Raw genomic sequence first — 13,074 nt, forward strand, 5'->3', positions numbered from 1 at the left:
GATCGTGTGCTAAAGAGTTCTGTATATAACCATTCGCGCTATATCAGACTTAATTTTTAAATGGCTAAAAAAATTTCTGTTCAGTTTATAGTGATAGCGAACATTTTAACTTCTAATTATTAACTATACCCTGCGCCATACATAATTTTTCTTTTAATATATAATGTAAATGTATAAAAAAATACAGAAATCTAAAAATTGAGAATTAACTCCATTTTTCAGTATACTAAAAAAATACCAACAAAAATTACTATTCCTAACATTATATATATATATATATAATATTTGTGTGTGCGCGTTGGATCGTGATAAGTAAAAAAGCATGGGCTGAATTAATACAACTTGAGATTTGGTCTTACCGTATGTATTGGTTCCAGATTTTGGATTTTATTCGTCATTTAGAAAAATTCAGATCGAAAATAAGTATTTTTTTTCACTAAATTTTCACTGCAAAATTGCACAAAAAAATGTCATATTTACAAAGATTATTTTAAAACCCATTTTGTCATTTATACAGAATGAAGTGAAATATAAATTTTTAATTATTAAATTAACTTACTTACATGTTGCTATTCTAAAAAACATTTTAATGATTATGTGTATTGTCACTTATATCAATAAAAATAAGAAACACTTTTTAAATGACATTATAATGAATGTAATGAAAAATTAAATATAAAATACTAATAATGAATAATGTGGAAATTAAAGAAAAGTAAGAACGAATTGAATTAGCATTACTGTATGGTAATATAGAATTTTTTTTAAAAAAAAATTTGCAGTGGCATAAGATATTTTTTAGATGATAGTCTCTCACGTTGATTACTAGAAAGTAATATAATTAAGAAAACAAAAAATAGACAAGGCTATTTTAGATTGTTTTAAAGTTTGTTTATGTATTTATTATAATAATTATTATTATTATCGAGATACGAATGTATGTGCAACTCATTGACAACATATTATATATGACTTTCTTATAATGTGAGTGGAGAAATCTTGATTTTTGTCTGTTGATAAAATACACACTTTCTTAGTTCTTTTGAATGCTTTCACTTAAGATTAATGTGCTAGAGTTTTTTTAGATGCAATATAAACAACTTTTTAAAATTTAATATAAAACTGTATTTGATTAGATGCAATTTTGTAGAATTAAAAAATTGTAATAAAATTAATCATGAATTTATTTTCTTTATAGCCGCCTTCTATTACAGTAACTGAAAGATAAATGTATTTATTAAACTTTTAAAAATCAAAGCTAGAATACAATGAAAGAATTTAACAATTAACACGAATTGTACAGAGTGTTCTCTATATTTCCTCAAATACTTTCAAAATGCTGTACATTTTGCATGTAGCTTCGTAACATAGAGTGAAAACAATCAATTATCCCTTTATTGATTGTTTTCACTTCCATTGATTGATTCCTTTCCATTCCATTGATTATAATTTGAATATCAATGCCACTAGTTAAACTCTTTTTGTATTATTGCGATTTTGAATTATTGAATTCGCATAGATATAGATAGACAAGCAGACAGACAATCTACTTGTTAATGCATTAAATCCATATTCAGATATCGATTTACAATTTTGGTGTATCGATTATGTACTAAATGTAACTTTTTGCTTATTTCTTCCATGTAGACAGACGTCTAGACCGACAAGAAATGACCTAGTAAACGAAAATAATTCAGAATCGGACGCGCATCTACAATTTTGATTAGACCTTATGCTAGATTTCATCAAACAAGCGCGATGAGTTTAAGTTATCGTGTTACATACACCTGGACTGATAGACAGACAGACATCACATTGATGAATCTCATCGATATTGTCGTTGATAGTTACGAATTTATAATGATTTTGCTGACAATTTGTAATAAAATTTCGTTCATTTTTGTTTTTTCGTTTTCACTTTCATAGTGATAAATATGGTCATAATTCATAGTCAAAAATGGTTCCTTTCACCATAGGGAGATCTAAAAAAGGGAGATTCATTGAAATCTTAATGCCAGTTTTCATTTTTTTAGCAATCACAATATCTTTTTTCACACACAAAATAGTAACCAGCACGAAATAGTACTCGCATACTCTATAATAAAACTGTTAGCACTTTCCATAAAAATTTTAAACTTTGCACAAGAAGACCATTAGCATTATGAGTGCTCAGATTTTTATTTTCAATGTCCCTCACATGAATTATTTCTGTTTCATAGCATAGGGAAAAAAACCGAGTATGCGTTTTGAAAGCTTTTATAACTGATTGAAAAAAAACCTATTACAGATTTATAATTTTAGTAACAAGATCACATACAATATTTCAAAGATGTTCCGGTTTTCAATTATTACGTTTACGTGCATGCGAATGAACAGACCGACAGACGGTCAATCCGTAAATGGATTTAGCTCAAAATTTCTTACGGATCTGCATTTTGGAAAGTAAAACTGAGTTGTAATTTCAGTACCATCTAGGTTTCTTTTATAAGTTTTTTTAACGTGTTCACTTGCATTCGGGTAAACAGATAAACTAACTTGCGAATGGAATTAGTTTAATTTTTGACAGAAATGTACATATTTGATATTAAAACCACGTAAGAAATTTCTTCTGTTTATCTTAAAACGTTTTTGAGTTATCGTTCATATACAGACATAATTCCTAAAATGCGTTTTTTACGGAAATCTGAAACACAAAGATTCGTCAAAATTCCCAGCTTGAATTTTTTGGCGATTAAAACACTGTACAATTCATACACGAAAAAAAATGATTTCACCCTTTTGAATAAATAAATCATTCGTTTTTTAAATTGTTGCTGTCGATTTTAGTTATATTAACCCGTTTTAAAGCAACAATAGGGCTATTTTGGGATGGATCTGATAATTTTGAACCGCAGTCAGATGACGAGGACGACATGTGAGCTGGCACTCGCTCTCCAAACTTCCACGCCGCACTAGCGGGAGGGCGTTTGGCCTCGACGGATTTTAAGTGCACTAGATCTACTGTTTCTTCGGTGGAATCGGGTCTCGAACCTGATACCCTCCGGTTCCGAAGCCAAGATCTTACCATCAGGCCACCTCGGCCCTGTGGATTATCGAAATATTACGGCTGGACATTCTTTTTTATTAATTACAAATAATAATTTCCTTCGTATAATCCTCTTTACGGCCAAAATTCAATTTAAAAAATAATAAAAGTGATATTTATACAAACGGAATAACAAGGAAATTCGATGAGAAAAGAATTTTTCTACAGAATCAAAAATAATCAATCAATATTCATATTCAGTTTTCATAAAAAAAATTAAATAAACTTTTAACTTTATCAAACTATCAAACAAATCATACTCTTTGTTTACGATTAATGCACAACTGAAATGACCTTTAAAGAAAGGCTCTTAAATTAAATTCTATGATTTTAAAATCCATTTAAACGAGGAAGCATCACTTGTGAAGCTATTTTCTAATAATCAAAATATTTCACCATATTCATGAAGATAGTTAATGCTCTGATTTATTAATTTAGGAGGATATTTGAATTTATGCTTGTAGACATAAGTGAAATCTCACTCGTCATTTTAAATGAATGGATATTTGAATATGCGGAGATGCAGTTATTTGACATGACATCTCACAGTGCCATGAAGTAATTGGGAACAAAGCGAAAGATTTCAATTACACGTGAAGGTCGTCACGTCATAAAAACGGGGCATTGTGCTATTATTATGCAATGCCATTTTATTATTTAAATTACCTATTAGAAGGATGTGGAACTGGGCAATTGGATATTATTAATGTTTATTTAACCCAATTTTAAATTCGTTGATCACATGAGAAGACGCTAATGATATCTTTGGGCTGAGAGTGTAAAGTGGTGTAAAAATTTTGAAAATTTTTATTTTCAATGCCACCTTACTAAAACATTGCAAATACAAACTAATTTATTGAATAACTTTCAGCCGGAATTAGCAAAACATTACTAATTAATATTTTTGTAAATAGTTGTATGCCATATCGTAAAAATAATCTTTTTTTTATTTTCTCTTAAGTGAAGTATACAAACAAAAAGTATTATAAACATCAAAAACTTCGAATTAGTGATTTCACCGAATTTTTAAATTTCAGATCTCCCTGAACTTCAAAAACGCATTCTCGAAATAATGTCTGTCTGTCAGCACGATAACTCACAAGAATTTTGGGCCAGCTTAATGAAATTTGGTATGTGATCTTAACGCTGGATTTATAGTGAAATCTGCTTGCCCAAAGTCTGTTTGCTATACAGGTTTAGCATCTAAAGTGTAAATCCACATAAAATTTTTAATCAGATCCGTCACAAAGTTGACCATCTGTCTTCTGTACATTCACATACGTATAAACAACGTAATTTTAATGCAACGTAAACATTTAAATGCAACGTAAACATTTAAATGCAACGAATTACATTTTAAATTAGATCAAATTAGATTTAAATTACATTAAATTAGATCGCATCACTTGCATTCTTAATGAATATGGCATTATAAGTATAAATAGGTCAAATAATATTGTTGAAAAGAAGGTAAAAGTTTTCATCGATTTGAAATAAGGATGTCGTTGCACTATCGTTTCTGCTACTATGTCATTTTGAAAGTGATTGGACCAACCACGTGTATAAAAACAACAGGAAAGACAAAAAGTCACTTTGGCGTACATGCTAATGTGCAATATGCATTAATTAAAATATTATAAGAAAAATGTGGCATTTGCCTTGCACTAAGAATGATATTTAACGCATAAAATTGGTATATAATTACTCGACAGTCAAATTTAATACTGTTACCAGAAGTCAAATGTAGTGTTTTAGCCAGCAGCCAAATCGAATTGGAACTGGGTAATCGAATTTAATATTATTACCAGCAACCAAATCGAAACAGAGCTTCCAAAAGCGGAAAGTTTATTCCAGTATTTTACCAGACGGAACTGTGGAATCGAATCAAATGTTATTATCAGTAGCCAAGCAGTTAAAAGAAGACTGCCTCAATTTATTTAGAAAGCATAACATCCACAAACAAAAAACTCTTTTGACTGAAAAATTACATCGTGTTCGGGCTCTGTGTGCAAAATGGAATTTTCATTACATAAGAGAACAATAAAATATATCAAATGATTTTCTCATTTCAGATTAAATGTAATAACATTTGCTTTGATTGAATACATTGTGCCAGATATAGACAGGGAGGAATTTTTCATGTGGTTTGTGTGCTAAATACTCTTACATTCTCGAGTTCTTAAATGATTTGGGCGCGGAGGTGACAGTTATGGCTTTTGATCGGAAGGTCTAATGGGGATGGATACATCCGTGTTCTAAAGTACAAGATTATTACCACTATTCGTAATCGGTCTGGTACACCTGACACTGCAACATACAGGGAAAGTTTGCACCATGTTATTGAGCTAAAAAATGTCGTTGCTTTTCACAGGATTTATTTCTGTTACAAATTTTATACATTAGCACATTCGAATTACCATTGTGCGCATGATGATTGGTTTAATTCTGGAAATACCTAGCTCAACAGAGTATCTAGCGCTTTCCATGGCTTGGTAATAGCCCCGATTTGAATTCTTATGAAACGCTATTCGTTCTTGATGGAAAGAGCAATTGGCAGTATGCAAAAATATTCAAAAAAGAATTTTCAGGTGGACATAATTTCTTTGCGATATCACGAAAACGGAATTGATGTTATTAATTTCTAGTATAACCAGAAGTTTTGATGCCACAAAATGGAATATTTCAAAATAATTTGATGGAATTATATTTAATTAGCACAATATATTTTTTTCAAAGTTGCAGCTAATGGAGATATAATGGAGTACTATGAATGTACATGCAACACAATTTTTTTTTCCAAGTCTTATGAGAGGAATTACTAGTCAGAGATAAGAGTGCAAATTCTAGTACATTTATTTTATTTATTGTTAAACTTCATATTTGTTATATAAATTGTATTGCCGTGAATTAAAATTATATATAATTATTTACAAATAATTATTTTCATATAAAATGAATGATCTTTTAATTGACAGAAATTTGACAAAATCTGAATTAGTGGTATACTCCGTTGTGTATTGCTCCATATTACTCTATTGTATATTGTGACGAATCTGTCATATCGTTTCCCTCATTGTACCGTTTCCATGTTGATCTCAGTCATGGTTTTAATTTGAAGACATTCTTAATGAATTCCAGGTCATTAATCTCCCCTCTTAGTGATAAATTCTGCAGGTTGGTGATAAAAATGAAATTTTGAGCCACTGCAAGAATTATTGCACTTTCTCTGTTAGGAACAGAGATCTAAGGATTCCACGTAACGTAATGCTTTAGAAAGCCGTAATTATAAATCTGAGGAGGCACAAAAGAGCGAATCAACCTCTCTCTGGAATTTTGTGATACTTTGTGAATTATACTATTACTATTACTTACTCAGCGACTTCCTATTCTTTGTGTGCATCTTGGCTGTATTTCTGCTATCTGTGCTTTATGTTTTTGGAATATTCTTGGATTCTTCTTCTTCTTCTTCTAGTGCACTAATGCACTTAAAATCCGTCGAGGCCAAACGCCCTCCCGCTAGTGCGGCGTGGAAGTTTGGAGAGCGAGTGCCAGCTCACATGTCGTCCTCGTCATCTGACTGCGGTTCAAAATTATCAGATCCATCCCAAAATAGCCCTATTGTTGCTTTAAAACGGGTTAATATAACTAAAATCGACAGCAACAATTTAAAAAACGAATGATTTATTTTTTCAAAAGGGTGAAATCATTTTTTTTTTTCGTGTATGAACTGTACAGTGTTTTAATCGTCAAAAAATTCAAGGTCGGGATTTTGACGAATCTTCATGTTTCAGATTTCCGTAAAAAATGCATTTTAGGAATTATGTCTGTATATGAACGATAACTCAAAAACGTTTTAAGATAAACAGAAGAAATTTCTAACATGGTCTTAATATCAAATATGTACATTTCTGTCAAAAATTAAACTAATTCCATTCGCAAGTTAGTTTATCTGTTTACCCGAATGCAAGTGGACACGTTAAAAAAAAACTTATAAAAAAAAAAAACCCTAGATGGTACTGAAATTACTACTCAGTTTTACTTCTTATTGTTCATTTCACATTATCCAGCTTATTGAACTAAAGTCAATGACGATTTCCATAATAAAATATAAGATCCAAATGTGAGTTTACCTTCTATCTTTTCAATGGGCCAGATGGTCAATGATGCGCATGCGCTACAGTTGCGAGCAGGATTCTTTTGATACGTGATGAAGCATTCTACGCAATCTCTTAACTCCCCGCACATTCCAGGACAGGTCTGCCGGGTTGCATGAAAATAAGCAATACATAAGACATATTTCGACTTCTTATACAAAATGCAGCACTGTAAAGTCAACCATTTTTTGAAGTTTGTAGATTTTATATTAACATTTTTATAGCGATATTTCTATCAGATTTATTTATAGAATCAAATCATTACCAAAATAAAGTATTAGACTTTTAACTCAATATTAATTATAATATTTAAAAATTCATATTTGATAATTGTAACTTTACAAGATAGTATATGCAAACTGAATTATCGATAGCTTATTAGATATGAAGTTTTCTTATTCCTTTCAATAAGAAGTTTTTTAATGACTTCGTTGATATTGACTTTAATGCATTTCGAATTTATCGCTAATATGATAACCCAAACAAGGAGGCGGTGTATATTTTAACAAATCCTTTCATAATATTGTTCACCTTGCCAGCCATCTTGGTATTTGAGTTTGGTGACTTGGTATTGTTAGCATTCTTGACAATGTGCATGGACACATTATAGCAGACTTCAATCTCATATTTTAACTAACATATTAATTTAAATATTAAAATTTCTTTCAGTTAGCACGTATATAAATTATTCAGGTAGAAATAACTCACAGCGCAGTCATGACAGTATGTCCCGAAGTATTCTTGCTCTTCGCTACTGCATACGCAAGCACCACAATCGCAATGTCCATTGCCACTGCAAATTTCCTGGAAGAAAACCAAAAAAAAAAAAAAAAAAAAATTGTTTAGCAAAAAGTACAAAAATTTAACAAAAACTTTTGGAGTTTTTGAAGTTTTGAGACAAAATTATTTATTATTTTCATTTAAAGAATTTCTCCAATATAAATCTTTTAGAATACAAATTAAAAATCAGAGGGAGTGGAAAACTTTTTCGCACTATTCTATAAAGTTGGCATCCTCTTTTCTCATGTATAATTTTATGAGCCGGCGTCCTGGCATAGGGGTAGCGCGTCTTCCCCGTGATCTGGGGTTCGAGTCCCGGTTCGAGCATGGTTGTTGTTCTATCTGTGAGGTGTGCGAATGTGCCCTTACCCCTGTAAAAAAAAAAGGGTTGTGCAAGCGAATGTGATGCATGAAGTAGGTAAGTCGTACTCTTGGCGCTACTGAAAAAACAAGAGAGGCTCACTCGGCTTAAATCGCTGACAGATCTGTCAGCGGGCTTATAAATTGCCATAAGTAACAACACAACAATATAAATTTATGAAACGGCGGTAAGGCCATGAGTGCTTTGTGCTTCTTAGTACTTGTAAATAAAACCGAATGTGCATTTTGGTCGTCTTTTTTCCGAAGCTGAAATTTGACACAAACTACAATTTCAGTTACAAAACAAATCAAATTTCATTTATACAAGTTGTTGCAATTTTGAATTGTTTCATTTATATTATATGCGAAAATATACAGATCAACAAATAGTCTACTCCACAACGGATTTCGTTCAAAATTTATTACATATCTACATTTTAAATGTCATATTTGTGCACAAAAACTTTTATCCCTTTAGCTCTAAGTTTTGTAATTATCGTACTCGATTCTTTCAAAATAACAGACAAACTGATTCTGAATTTCTTTCAGAATCTGATATGAATCTGAAAATTTTGCGTAAAGACCATATACTAAATGCAATTCATCTACCTCAAAGCGTTTTTTAGTAATCATACTCACAAACCGATAGGCAGACAGTTTTCCCAAATCGTATTCTTTCAAAGCAGATTGAATCATAGAAATTTCAGTTTCACATTATCAAAATTTTGTTGCTGAATTTTTAGAATAATTGGAATACTTTCACTTTGTATATTTCGCATATGAAAAAGTGAAAAACTAAGACTCTAATAATTAAGTACAAGCAAAATTATTACACTTGTATATTTCTGTTATAAATTTGAAAAATGTGTACATTCACAACTAAATGATGTTAGTTCTAACAAAAGAAAAATGAAATGCAAAGAAATAACAAGTATTTTCTTTCTTATTTTTAAGACGTTACTGTGAATGATTTCTAACACTTTTTACCTTTCTTGACGTTAACATAGATGAAATGTGGGACTTAATTTGAACAAAAATTTAAAAATCTATTTTCTAATGTCCTAAAATATGTATTTAATTAAAATCTCAAATATTTCCTTCTGGTTCCGAAATGTTACAGGCTTGAATTTCATCAATAATAACCAGTAATTAAAATAACAGTTATGTTTTAGAGAAAATGTATAATTAATGCACTGCCCTTACATATTGCATAAATGCTCTGTTAACCCTTTCTAGGGCCGTGGGAAGTATGCTTCCCACCAAATTTATCAATCTTTGTATGAATTTATGTAGGTTGGCATAAGTTCTGACAATTTTTTTTAGAAAGACAGAAACTGAAATGCTTTAGTTCATTATTTTACACAAAATGATGTGTCTTGATTTGATACTTAATTATTAATTAACCAAATTAATTAATGAATCAAATTAAATTTATCTAATAAGCTAAATGAATCCCTTTTCTTATTCTAATTTCAAGCCTAAAAATATTTTAACATAATATGACTAGAAAAAAATGGCCCTTTAAAGGGTTAAAGTATCAATAATCTACTCTACATATGCAGAAAAAATGTAAAATTACTTAATAAAACTAGGATGTTTCACAACATAAGCAACAGACTAACCACTAAGCAAAGATGAAATTGTGCTACTTAAAACAATAATGTCAGAAGGGGTTCTCAAGAAAATATGAAGAAAAAATAATTTTTTGGAATCCGTGCTTTTCAAAATCCATTACATTTTGCATTTACTATCATAAAATTCGGTTCACAAAAAACTGGTTTCAGCCAATCAATACTACTTAAATTAAGATGGCGAATGCTATAGCAAGTAAAACGAACACAAAAGAATTTTATATTCGATATAAATAGAAAAGTTTCTCAATAAATAAATGTCATCACGGAAAAGCAATGGATTTTTATTTTTCCAAGCCAGTGAAAGACAATGTAATACGACTTTTATATCTCCTCCATAAACCTATCGATTTAAAATATCAATGCATTAAAATCCCAATATGCACGAGACAAAACCACGATTTTGTCATTCAAAGTTACATAAAATAAATCCATTTAAAACTGAATCATATCTCCAATTGAAAAAAAAAAAAACACTCAAGTATTGAGCTTAAACCTGTCTTCAGCAGCGATCAATAACATAAAAGAGATCCTTTTTCAAAGAGAAACTTCACAATAACTATAATAAGTTGTCGAAACAAGTGTCTGACATTGTTATAATAGACTTCTAGACCATCTGTTAGAAATTTCTTTTTCTTGCGTCTTTTAAATGACCTTTCGATCAAAATAAGAAGAAATATATTGATTGACTGTTCGTTATTTATAGATTTTGTTCATCTTTTGTAATTTTCCGCTCGAAATTTTATTAAAAAACTCTCCGAAGTTATGAAATATTTGTTATGCATACATAAACACATACACACACATATAGGACAGGGATAACAGATTTTCTTCCAGTTGACGAATTTTATCCGAAATTTGATACATATTACAGTTTTAAAAATAAATTAACTCTCCATTTTGATGCCCTTGATAGTCGTTTTGAATAGATGATGTTAACGATACTTGAGCCGATATTGAAAGGGGGGATTTCTATTTTAAGCATATTGAAAGAAAAAATAACTATAGATTATACTAAAAAATATATTCTAAATAATAATTGTAATGAATTTTGATTCGATTTGAGATGCTGAAAGTATCTAGCAAAATTAAAAAAAGAGATTAAAAGTTTTCCCAAGCTGATATTTTATCTCAATTTCTGAATGAACGCAATCAGGTGTAATGAACTCGTTACTTGATACAAAATGTTAGTTTCAAAATTAATTATTACTTCTTTTTTTCTGCATAATAATGATCAAATGATACCAAAAAAGGTATCATTTGAAATTGTAAAACAATTTTCTTTTTAAATCCTTTCTTTTACATATTCGAACGGACAGAAAAGTACTTATAGCCCTTAATCGAGACATTTTATTTCCTATGAAATTGAATTTCGCTAAAAAATAATTCAAATACTGATATGAAATTTATCCCATATATTTATTCTAGTATAATACGTATTTTAATGGAATGACAAAATATTCGTTAAAATTAGCCACAAAAAAAAAAGTTCAACTTTTTTTTCTTATATTTTCGTTTCCGAAGTAAACGAAAAGAAGTTTTGTAAATAGCAAAATAATCGAATTCGAGATATTTTTACATTTTAGACCTTTATAAATCCTAAAAACACATTTTTGGAATTATGTCTGTCTTGAACTCGATAATCAAAAAACACTTTGGGCTATGTGATATGTGGCATATATTCCAAATTAATAGATTTCTATCAAATTTTGAACGAAATCTATTCAGAAAAAGTCTACCTGTCCGTTTGTATGAATATAAGTTAACACAAAAAGAAGAGAGCTATATGAATAAAACTTGGTACAAAGGTTTAATATCCACAATGTAGAATTTTGGAACCAAATCTGTCAAAGAATTTACTTTCCGTTGGACAGTAATTTCACAAGCATATAAACATGGTAACTCAAAGACGTAATGGATGAAATATATGAAATTTGGTTCATGATCTTATGACTACAATTTTAATTCTGTGTCAAATTTTGATCAGTCAATCAGAACAAAATGCGTCCAAACTATACGTTCATTTTACTGATAGTTGTGTATTAACCACATCCTAACAATTATTCGCTCTTTCGTAACTATTACTGCCCAATGACATATGGTTAATAATACACAAATACATTTATTAAAAATGTGTGGTTGAATCCTTTCTGCTGGATCAAAATTAGCTCCCGATAGAATTGAGTTATCTTTGTCCGATGACTCATTTTTTAAACTTATGACGATTATTTTCTTATTTAAACTGTCAGATTAATAGTCTTTCATCTAAAAGTGAAGAAGCAAATATTTCCAATTCCCCCCCCCTTCCATGATATAATGGTGCGTTTTCAGTACTCAGCTTAACAAAGCAATAAAAATGTTATTATGTACTTTTTCCCTGTTAAGATAAAATTTGACTGGACTAATAATTTAGTTCAGGATTATGCTAGTCATGACTTGTTATAATATTAGGATTTTAACCATACACAGCTGTCCAATGGCAGAATTTCTTTAGTAGTCCGATATAAATGTGAGCACATCAAACATGTCGCTAGCAATCATTTTTATATACTAATAATATTCATTATATTTTAAGCTATGTTTGAAAAAATCTTGGTAATGTTTGAATATTCTGAGCAACTTATTTTATTTTTGGTAGTAAGTGTAAATGTAGCATTTTTTATATAATATTTAGTAGTTCAATTTAGGTTAGTTATATTAATGTCCCTTTTGAAGGACTAATAATTTAGTTTAGGATTATGCTAGTCATGACTTGTTATAATGTTAGGATTTTAACCATACACAGCTGTCCAATGGCAGAATTTCTTTAGTAGTCCGATATAAATGTGAACACAGCAAACATGTCGCTAGCAATCATTTTTATATACTAATTATATTCATTATATTTTAAGCTATGTTTGAAAAAATATCGGCAATGTTTGAATATTCTGAGCAACTTCTTTTAATTTTGGTAGTAAGTGTAAACGTAGCATTTTTTTTTAATAATATTTAGCAGTTCAATTTAAGTTAATTATATTAATGTTCCTTTTGAAGGCACCATTATAACTAAACGGAAGTGATAATT

General features: G+C 29.8%; 2 protein-coding genes across 4 annotated transcripts in view; one reads left to right on the forward strand and one right to left on the reverse strand.

The window, feature by feature from the left end:
• LOC129981330 (integrin beta-PS-like) overlaps window positions 1–13,074 on the reverse strand; it is a 96,668-nt gene that overhangs the window by 10,436 nt on the left and 73,158 nt on the right. For both annotated transcript variants that reach the window (XM_056092132.1, XM_056092124.1), the window contains 2 exons: window positions 7,948–8,043; window positions 7,216–7,342 (listed from right to left, as the gene is read on the reverse strand). In XM_056092132.1, the coding sequence (XP_055948107.1) occupies window positions 7,216–7,342; window positions 7,948–8,043 (223 nt within the window). The remainder of the gene's footprint in view (window positions 1–7,215; window positions 7,343–7,947; window positions 8,044–13,074) is intronic.
• Window positions 1–13,074, forward strand: part of LOC129981343 (uncharacterized) — a 46,876-nt gene that overhangs the window by 4,980 nt on the left and 28,822 nt on the right. The gene's annotated exons all lie outside the window — the stretch shown is intronic.

This window comes from Argiope bruennichi, chromosome 1, assembly GCF_947563725.1.
Source record: "Argiope bruennichi chromosome 1, qqArgBrue1.1, whole genome shotgun sequence".
Lineage (NCBI taxonomy): Eukaryota > Metazoa > Arthropoda > Arachnida > Araneae > Araneidae > Argiope > Argiope bruennichi.